The sequence below is a fragment of the Pteropus vampyrus genome, unplaced genomic scaffold (genome assembly GCF_000151845.1).
Source record: "Pteropus vampyrus isolate Shadow unplaced genomic scaffold, Pvam_2.0 Scaffold235, whole genome shotgun sequence".
NCBI classification, from domain to species: Eukaryota; Metazoa; Chordata; class Mammalia; order Chiroptera; family Pteropodidae; genus Pteropus; species Pteropus vampyrus.
This window is the reverse complement of record NW_011889016.1, coordinates 291081-302198: the sequence shown is the minus strand read 5'-3', so window position 1 is coordinate 302198 and position 11118 is coordinate 291081. Positions and strand designations below refer to the sequence as shown.

Here is an 11118-nt window from a genome sequence, read left to right as displayed (position 1 = left end):
CTGCCCGCAGTGCTGCTCGGCCCGCTCAGGCTCTCCCCAAGGCCGCTCGGCCACGCCCGGTCCACAGGGGCCTGGAGCCGCCCGCCAGGCAGCCTGCGCTTCCTGCACTTTTCGGCAGCAGGCAAAGGGGTTAACACGGTCTGCACTGACAAACTCGACTTCTGAGAAGATGGGCTTGAGTCCTCGCCGTCTGTGGAGCCTGTGATGGGGAGAACAGAGGCGGCGTCAGGCCGAGTACTCTGGGCAGTGACGGGCACTGCACTTAAAAAGGTGTGTGCGTGTGAGTGCGCGTGTTGCCACCCACGGAAAATCCGTCAGTGATGAGACTGAAGTCTTAACACACCCATCACCTAGTTACTGCAGTTTTCCTGCCAGAACTACACATAAGCAAGGTGAGTCAGGTAAGTAAAAGCCTAAAATCGGGACACTAGACAGACGCCACAACGTGCTGCTACAGGAGACACCCGGGCCCCTCTTCCCGAGGACGCGGCCCCACATCTGTGGAGCCACTTCTCCAGTGGCCTTGCACCGAGCCCCGCACGGGGAGGAGGTGAGGGTCACACCTTGGCGCCCCGGGCCCTGCCCACTGTGGACCAGGGCCTAGAAGGCAGGCTCTCCCTGGGCCCAGGGCCACCCTCACTGCTCCCCTCTTAAGGCCTCAGAGCCCTGGGAACCCCACTGCCTGCCCCGCATGCCCCACGGGGCTGGGCCCAGGGCCACCGTCCCGCCCAGGCCTCTGGCCCGCGTTCCCGCACTGCGCTGCCGCCCCCGTGGCTCCTTGGGCAGAGCCAGGCCCGGACTTGCCAGCAAACGGGGCCTCGTGCGCTCAGGACCGGCAGGAACAACAGCTCCGCCTGTCTGCCCAGGTCAGACACGCAGGACGCCCTCCTCCCCCAGCTCCGCGTCTATCACCACACTCCACCCAGTCCCTCTGCCTCCGGCTGGGACCCTCCCACCCGCCCTGCATGATCCCATCAGTCACTCCATGCTACTTCACCCCGGCCTGGGGACAGACACAGACTGTGCACTGCCACACCATCTCATGCTGACCTGTGACCTGTGCTTACCTTTCTTTCCACTCTGTGCCACAGCCTGTGCATGAGCCCACCCTCCAGGAACCAGCAGAGAAGCCACCCTAGGGGTCACCCCACAACAGTCGATTCTGAACGCCTTAACCCTCAAGGATGCAGCAGACAGAAAGATCGAGAAATTGTTCTGGGTCATAGAGCCTGACGAGACTTGACAATTAAATATGCTGTGAGCACCTGGACGGGACCCTGGACCACAAGGAAATGATGTTGTTGGAATACCTGGTGAGATGTGGATGCTCCATCTGTGGCAGAGTCCCTTTCCTAATCTAGGGAGTGACATGTTAGTTAGGAAAGTGTCCCTATCCCCAGGAAACCATGCTAGAATGTTTAGGACAGGATATTCTGCTCCAAAAGGTTCCAAAAAGAACAATGTCCAGGGCAGTGTGCACACATGCGGGGACAGACACAGACACATCCACGCACATTCATGCGGACACACGTACACACAGACGTGCCCTCGCATACACATGGACACACGTGCATACACGTGCGGACACATACATCCACGCATAGACATGCACACGCACGCACATCCATGCATGTAGACATATCCATGCATATACATGGACCTACGCACATGCACATACAGGGGGACACGTACGTATATACGCAGACACGGGACATAGGTGCACACATGCACAGATACACACACATGTATACACACAGGCACATCCATGCATACACAGGGACACGTGCACATGAGCATGGATACGCACGTACATATATACGTATGCATGTGTACATGCACGCACACTGCATGCAGGTGTGCAAACACGTGTACGCATTTACCACTCCCAGAGACACGCACACATACACGGGGAGCAGCCCAGGGCCGACGTGGGCAATGCCGATGGGGTGGTCTGGATGAGACTGACGTGAAGGCTCCCTGTCCTGCTGCGGCAGCCCTTCCATGTTCACTCAGAAGTCACAGGGACTGCAGGTCACTAAAGAGGTCTAAGCCTCGAGCACATGTGTCTGTGAACAGAGATGAAATGATGGTGCGGACCAGCCTGAAAGGCCCAGGAAGGCACAAGGCTTCCACACGTCGGGAAGTTCTCTGCCTCTACGGCCGCACACGGGCACGCAACACTGAATCAGCTTGGTACTTAACGCCTCATCTTCAACTTTTCAAATGTAGCTGCTGTCGCAGGCTGAGCCCGTGCATTTAGAGGACAGTGTGTGTGAGGACAGAACAGCACCAAAGCACCGAGAAGAGGGCTCTAAAATACGACGCGTTACAAATTTCAACCTACCGAGTTCTTTCGTAAGCACTTCAGGGAATTCCAAAAACAAGCAAGTATCATAAAGAGCATAGGAGAATTTCATAGTAACGGCAAACATGGTGAAACATGTACCTGCTTCAGGAGTCGATGGCGAGGGCATGAGATTACCTGGGTGTGGGATGAGGTGCACGTGCGGCCCCGGGGCGTGGTGAGCCCCGGGCTGGTCTCCGGGCTGCTGTCCATGGTGCTGGCCCGGAGGCCACGGCTCTGGAACGCACCCTCTGGAGCTGCCCCTTCTCTGCTCACGGCCCCTCTTCACGGAGTCCCCGCACTGGTGCTGCGCCGACTGAGGACTCAACGGACGTCTGGATTCTACTTGAGGAATATTTAAAAAGTTTTAGTTCATTAAAAGTTACATCTTAAGCTTCTGACAGTGTATGATATTAAATAAGGAAAAGGTAGCTGAGTGGGTCAATAATGCCACAGCCGCCTGTCATGAAGAGCAACAGTCACTGCGACCAGAGCTGCAGGCAGCGGCTGACACTGCCCGGCGCGTGACTCACTACCAGCTGAGGAGTTCAGACAGCCTGCTGGTTGGGCAGACGGGACCATCAGTGAAGCCGGACCCAGAGACAGACTCGGGCCAACTGAATTAACAAATGTGCCGAGGCTACTAAATGAGAAAAGTCTTTCCTACGAAGGGCAGCGGCACAACCGGTCACATAGCGTTAAGTGGGGGCCGAGCTGACTCATCTCACGCCACGCTCACAAAGCCACTGCAAGGCTGGGTCAAAGACAGAGCTATCACAGTCCCAGACGGCCACACCTACGGGAAAGAATCTTCGTGACACGGAGCAGAAGTCTGCAAGGCACAAAAAAGCAGGAATCACGTAAAAAAAAAAAATGAACTGGACTTCACTGAAATTAAAACGTCTGCCCTTTGAAGCACTAAGAAAATGAAGAGATTCTCATCACGGGTCTTTAGGAAAATGCAAATCAAAACCGTCATGACACACTAGTACAGACCCGACGACCAGCCAGAATTAACACGGCCGACAATACCAAGAGTTGGCGAGGCGCCCGAAGAGCAGAGGTCCTTGTGCCAGCAGGTGGATCCTGGGATTTCAGCCAAAACTTACACCTCAACCTGTCACGAGCTGTCAGAGACTCATCATGGATGAAGAAATGGAGCTCGAGCCTGCGCACAGCGCCAGTGGAAAGCGAGCCCCTGGCGAGGCCCTCGAAGGAGCACGTGCAGGGCGAAGCCTGCACCGTGTCCCGGTGTGAAGCTCGCGACGTGGCAGCTGGAGCTCTCGGCGCTCCCTGCAGCTAGCACGCAGCCGCGCGGGGCGGATGTGGATGCCAGCTCCCCTAGGCGCAGGGCACGTCGCTTTCATGTCCATGAGGCACGGCACTCCCTCCCTGTCACTGTGATGGCTGAACAAGCGCTAGCACCTCACCCAACTGGACACATCGACCTCCCTTCGTGATGTTACCCGAGTTACTGACGCCTGCAGCAGGCAGGGCTTCGTGAATGGTCTGCATTTAAAGATAACTTTTCTGAAAGGCGCGCTGCGCGTCTGGGCGCCAGGCTGGGCCGCTGGCCCTCGGGGGCAGCAGCAGCAGCGCACCTTGGGGACCGTGGAAGTCGGACTCGCGCTCCTTCTGGCTGGAGCTCCCAGGAGGGTTGCTCAAGCCCCACTCGCACTCGGCAATGAGGTTCAGGACCGCCTCGTCATCCGCGTCCATGACCAGGCACTTCTTGGCTGAGGGGTCGGTACACTTGGCTCTGGAAGGACACGGTCTGCAAAGAAAAGCCGACTCAGTGCTGCGCCCAGCCGGGGCCCCAGCCCACAGGCGCCGTGAGGGAGGCTGCATGGCTGCGGGCTGCAGGCCCTCAGGACGGGTGGCAGCTGCAACTGCAGATGAATGGCTCTTGTGCCCCTACTGAGTGCAGTGAGGACCGACTCAGCAGGACAACTGACGACGTGTGATGTCACCGAGCCGCCCAGCACGTGCAGAGCCCCCCGGGACTTGCTCGAGCACGGAAGTTCGGAAAGCCCCGCTTCTCCCAGCGTGTCACAGGGCGGGACGTGCAACCAGGAAAGGTAAAGGATGCGGTGTCCCGCGTTTCTAGTTTTACAGTAAGTGACTAAAATGGGAGGTGTTTTAGATGACCTCCCTCCCTTCCAGCAGTGACCCTCCATGCAAACGTGAGTGCACTCAAAGGGGACCTCATTTGCCAAACAGGTAGCTTAAGAAATCATTCTTCATAATAATCCTCAATCACATGCTATGAATACTGATCCAACAGCCAACCATATGTGAGGAAGTCAGGAATATCTACTACTTCCTGTGACTGAAATGTATAACGAGAACATCAGAAAGAGAGACGAACAGAAAAAATATTTGATAAAGACTAAAAATTCCTCAAATGAGTGTCCAAAACCAAACCAAGCTCCAGGAAGCTAAGGAATACTGGCAGGATAAATGGCAAAAAACCACTTCGAGGAATATCAGATACAAACTGGAGAATGTCAAAGACAAAGAGAAAAATCTTGAAATATGCCAGATGAGAAAAAAACACTTAACCTACAGAGGAACAGAGATAAGATCACATCTGACTTCTCATCAACCATGCAAGCAAGAAAAAAGTGGAGTGAAAGATTAAAAGTGTATGAGAAAAAACTACGCCATCCGGAATTTCATATCCTGCAAAATTATTCTTCAAAAATGAACGAGAAAGACTTTCTCACATAAACAAAAATAGAGGGAATTTCTTACCATTAGTCCTGCCTTGTAAGAAATGTTATTAGAACTTCCTTAGAGAGAAGGAGAGCGATGTACGTCAGAAACCTGGACCCTCAGAGAGAGAAGAAGAGCGCTGGAGAAGAAATCAGTGAAGGGTAAACAAAACTTCTATTTTTTTTTAATTCTCAATTGCTCTAACAGATAACTGTTGGAAATAATAATAGCAACTATTATGTATGCCTGTACACGTGCATGTGTGCACATATACAATTACATATGCCCGTGCACGTGTGCGAATACAGTTACATATGCACGTGTGTGCGTATACGCATGCTCACGTGCCATCTGTGCAGTTACATGTGCGCGTGTGCGTGTATACGCATGCTCACGGGCATGTGCGCACATAGTTACATGTGCCCGTGCCCGTGTATACGTATGCTCATGTGCATGCGCACACATAGTTACATGTGCCTGTGCACATGTGCGTGTATACGCATGCACATGCATGTGCGCACATACAGTTACACGTGCCTGTGCCCGTGCGTGTACACACGTGCTCACGTGCATGTGCGCACATATACAGTTACATGTGCCCGTGCCCATGTATACGCATGCTCACGTGCATGTGCGCACATAGTTGCATGTGCGCACATAGTTTCATGTGCCCGTGTGCGTGTACACACATGCTCACGTGCATGTGCGCACATAGTTACATGTGCCCGTGCGCGTGTACACGCATGCTCACGTGCAGGGAGATGAACGACGGTAACGACGCAGGGACAGGAAAGAGGAATCAGGAGTATTTTGTTACTGTGATACAGTGTTACTTGAAAGTGGACTTGGATTAGTTGTGAATGTACACTGAGTATTGTAGATCGACCACTAAAAAAAGTAAAAAATATAACTGATATGCTAAGAAAGGAGAAATGGAATCATATAAAATGCTCATTTAAAAATCACAAAAGTAAGAAAAAGAGCAGAAGAGAAGACCAGGACCAAGGACTATGAGCGGAAAACATGAACAAATCCACACATGTTCACCCGACTATATCAATGATCACTTTAAACATCAATGGTCTGATCACACTGATTGCAAGACAAAGGTCAGAGCGGCTCAAACAGCAAGTCCCAAACACGTGTTGTCTACGAGACGCCCTCTTAACTCTAAAGATATCTATATATGCTTTGAAAGTAGAGATGGAGACAGACACAGCAGGCCGGCCCCAGTCAGAAGAGCTGGAGCAGCGACATCAACTCCAGGTAGAGCAGACTCTGAACAAGGAATGTCGTCAGGGGAAAGAGGGCAGCACGGTACGATGACGGGGTCACGGCGCCTGGACGGGCGTCTCTGCTGTGTGCACGCCCAACAACGGAGGGTCAGACTGCAAGAGACGGGACTGACGGGGCCGCGAGGAGAAGGGCGAACCCAGCAGCGCGTCGGAGACTCGGATGCCTGCCTCGGAAACCTGCCTCGGAAACCTGCCTCGGAAACGGCAGGCCCGGCAGGCAGGGAATCAGGGAGCACACCCTGAGCCCCGCGGCACCGTCGGCGCCTTGGCTCGAACGGACGTCACAGACTACTTGTCCGGCAACAGCAGGATGTGCATTCTCAAGCCCACGTGGAACCCCCACCACGACGGACCACATTCTGAGCCACGAAACAGATTTTCGCATTAAGAACAGAAATCACGTGATGTCTACTCTCGACTACAATGAACTTATACTGGTGACAAGCGACAGACAGACCCCGGAAGATCCCGAACACTTGAAGATTAAACAACGTATTTCTAAATAACACATGGGTAAAAGAAGAAATCTCAAGAGAAATTAAAAAATATTTTGAGCTGAATGAAAAAGAAAATATATCTTATCAAATTGTGTGGGATGCAGCGAATGCGATGATAGAGGGGAATTTAGAGCATTTAATGCACGTTAGGAAAAAAACAGTAAGATCTAGCACCAAAAATCCGAGATTCTATCTTAGAAAACTAGAAAAAGAACAAATTAAATCCAAAGTAAGCAGAAGAAATAAAAATTAGAGCAGAAATCAATGAAATTGAAAATAGGACATCAATAAAGATATCAACAAAGCCAAAAGCTAGTTCTTTGAAAAGTTCAACAAAATGTAAAAACATCTATGCCAGGTTAACACAAATCACTAATACCAGAAATGAAAGAGGGGGCACCACTGAAGATCCCACAGACATTAAAAGGATGACAAAGAAATACCACAAACAACTTTGTGCCCACAGATCTGATAATCTAGATGAACAGACCGGCTTCTGGAAAGACACGACATTCGAAAACTCACACAAGAGAAATGAATAATCTGCATAGATTTATATTTATTATAGGTGTATATATATTGAATCAACAATTAATAACCTTCCAAAACACCAGGTCCAGATGGGTTCACTGGTGAATTCTACCAAACTCTTAAAGAAATACCAATTCTCTACAATCTCTTCTGGAGAAGCAGAGGGAACACTTCCTAACTCATTCTACAAGGCCAACATCATCTTAACCCCAGAACCAGCACAGACAATACAAGAAAACTATTATATATCATGAACACAGATACAAAAATCCTCACCAAAGTATTAGCAAATTGAATCCAACAATACATAAAAAGAATTATACACCATGACCAAGGGGGAGTTATTCCAGGTATACAGGCTGGTTCAACACGTGGAAATCAATTGACGTAATCTCTCACATCAACAGGCTAAAGATTAAAATCACACAACCATATCAATAGATGCAGAAAAGTGTTTGCCAAAATCCAGCCCCCATCCATGGCAAAAATGGTCAGCAAACTAGGAATAGAACTTCCTCAGCATGATTTTTAAAACCCTACAAAAAACGACAAGTAACACCACACGTGGTGGTGAGAGATGAGATGCTAAGATTGGACACAAGGAAAGGGTGTCCCTCTCCCCACTCGGACATCACATCGAAGTCCCAGCTCATGCAATAAAACAAGGAAAGAAAATAAAAGATATACAGACTGGGAAGGAAGAAACAAGATCGTCTCTGTTCACAGATGACATGATCATCTATGCAGAAATCCCAAAGAATCAACGAGAAAAAGAAACGAAAAGCTCTCCTGGAACTAATAAGTGATTATGCCAAGGTTACAAAATGCAAGATATCATATCGCACTGTGTTCCCCCAAAGAGAGATGCTGAAGCCCCGAATCCCTGTCCCTCATTGTAAAGAGGGTCTTTCCGAGGTAATCAAGTTATGACGAACCAGCAAGGTGGCCCTAATCCAATGTGACTGGTGTCCTTATGGAAAGGGGAGATCTGGACACAGAAACAAACGCAGGGAGCGGGGAGCCTGTGAAGATACGGGGAGAGGGGGCTACGGCGCAGAACCTGGACGAGGAGCACTGCGAGCATCTTTAAAATAAAGTCAAAGGACTAAACGAATGGAGAGTCCACCTTCATGAATAAGAAGACTCAATACTGCCAAGACGTCAGTTCTTCCCGACTGGACCTGTAAATTCGGCGCAAGTCCCACCAAAACCCCAGCGCGGTATTTTGCGGACACTGACGAACTGATTCCGAAGTCCGTTTGGAGGCGAGACCTAGAACTGGCAACTCTGTGCTGAAGGGGAAGAACCAAGTTGGGGGACTCACACCCTGGACTCACAGCCGCACACGAAGGTAGGGCCTGGGGAGCTCTGTGGGGGTCTCATTCTCCACCCTCGTGACCTTATCACCTTCCAAAGGCCCTGTCTCCTAACGCCACCACATAGGCGGTCGGGATCTCAGTGCATGAACCTGGCGGGGGGACAAACATTCAGACCATCATCTAGGGTATGAGGTGCAGCTGCCCACAGCACATAGTCTGGTACAAAATGGGGCAGTGAGGGGCGGGGGATACAGGGGACAGCTGAAGGAACAGGAGATCCCAAGGATCCGGAACCGATTTAAAGACATTAGAGTATGGGCCACCGCCTACTTTGGTAAATAAAGTTTTACGGGAACAGTTATTTAAGCATGCCTGTAGCTGTTTTCGAACTATACCAGCAGTTTAGAAGTTGAGACAGAAATCATGCGGTCTACAGAGTTAAAAATATTCACTCTCCAGCTCTTTACAAGGAGTAGGCTGACCTCCACATACGAGGAAAGTATGGAGGAGCTAAGCACATGATGCGAGAAAAAAAAGACGACTAAAAACTTCGGACAAGACAAAACAGTACACGAGGAGCACAGACTTCCAGAGCGTCACAGGCAGGGTACGCAGTCTGGCTTCACCCTTTAGAACCAGCCACACACAAAGCATGAATACCGTTCGTGGCTTCAGGACGTTTACGTGCCACCCACTGCGACAGTGAGTTACACATAAAGGGGCGGGGGCGGGAGGCACCATGGGGGCACGAATGTGCTCCCATGGCCTGAGCTGAGCGGGGAGCACTGGCCACAGGGCACTGAGCAGAGCACACAGGAGGGGCAGAGTCCACAGACGGTCACCAGGGGCTGGGGAAGATGCTCTGGCAGCCATCAGGTCCTGCTTCAAGTGTGCATGCCCAGAAACGCAAGGTGTTTGTACTGTCTGGGGAGTGGAGGCAACTTACACAACTGCAGGAGTGGACAGTGGCTGCCCCTGAGGCAGGCGAGCAGTTTGGGGAGGGGACCTGGCGGAGGGAGGGGGCAGGACGGGAGGAGGAGGCCAGGCGGGGAGAGGAGACCGCCACTTCTCAAGAGCCTTCCTACTGCTTCCTTCTACACGTACCGCTTTAGTAAACATTCTCATATTAAAAAACAACTCAGAATGTGGACGACAGAAAGAGTGGCCCATCCCACTGTGTCCTTGGGCCCCAGCTGGCCCCCGGCCCTCGTCCTCCCCTCTTCTCCTACATGTCTGCCCTTGAAGTGGCCATCAGCGCACAAAAAACTTTACACTTTTTAGTTAACACAGAGCTCTGTAGCTTTACAACATGCAAGCCTGACATCTTCTCTCCACGTGCAAATACCACTCACATCCGTACCTTCCGACTCTGCGCACGGCCAGGAAGCGCTGCGTGGAGTCAAGTGATTCTTCTGAAGCAAAATGCAGCCAAGATGCTTTCCGCTCGCTCTCTCTCACAGGGCGGTCATCTAGGGAGAAAATGCCACGAGACACTAGCAAGCGACGGCATGAAGCAGGTGCGCCTCCTGGCACTGGGCACCAGCTGCACAGCACACGGCACACGCCAGGGCTGCTACCGCCTGTCAGACTTCCTGTGCCCTGGCCTGACCCCACCACGGCATCCCCCACAGCACGATGCTGGGCTCTGGGGGCTGCACTTGGTTTCCCAATGCGGTCTCACTGGTTCTATCAGGTCAGCATCCAGGAGATGGGGACGAGAAGCGAATGGGCTCGCCAACTGAGGACATGCTGTGGCCAAGGGGGCACCGGACGACTCCCTTCAAACAAGCAGTCCTGCACCAGCTACCCTGCACTGCCACCCCCTTCACACAGGAGGGCCAGGGGCGCGGGGCCCCACACATCCCCATGGCCGGCACGGTCAGAGCACTCCAGGCTCTGCTGTGATGTGGGGGAGCACCAGCACTGCCACCGGCCACACTGCTCACAGCAAAGACGCCTCCTAGTAGGCGGGCGACTTCTTCGAGTGTGACCTCCCAAATGGACCTGTCCAGCTGGCACCCCACAAGCTCTGCCTGCAAGCCTCTCGCACAGATCTGTCCCTTTTAGGGACGTGTCCTACTAAGCCCAGGTGGTGGCTCGCCCTAAGTCTCTCATCCATGTCACCTGGGGAGGGTGTGGCACCATGAACTTCTAGCCCTGTATCCTCGCAGGTGGATACGAAACCAGAAAAATCCAGCTGTCCAGCTGGGCCTGAGACGATGCCCAGGGGCCACGCTCAGAATCAGGAAGTTCGGGAAGGTGCCCAAAGTGAAGCCAGAGAGTGAAGCTAGAAAGTAAAGCCGGGATGAGACCGAGCAGCCCGGCCCACACCTGTGCTCTTGGCCTCCCCAGCATTTATCTGTGGCCACAGGGCTCCCGCCACCTTCCCGGGTGGCTCTCTTGCAAGATCTTTCCTA

General features: G+C 52.1%; 1 protein-coding gene across 1 annotated transcript in view; it reads right to left on the bottom strand.

Annotated features, from left to right (window-relative positions):
* Window positions 1–11118, bottom strand: part of CEP72 (centrosomal protein 72) — a 39683-nt gene that overhangs the window by 16875 nt on the left and 11690 nt on the right. The window contains exons 4-7 of the mRNA XM_023519752.1: window positions 10062–10358; window positions 3946–4118; window positions 2483–2686; window positions 9–199 (exon numbers count right to left, since the gene is read on the bottom strand). Coding sequence (XP_023375520.1) covers window positions 9–199; window positions 2483–2686; window positions 3946–4118; window positions 10062–10358 — 865 coding nt within the window. The remainder of the gene's footprint in view (window positions 1–8; window positions 200–2482; window positions 2687–3945; window positions 4119–10061; window positions 10359–11118) is intronic.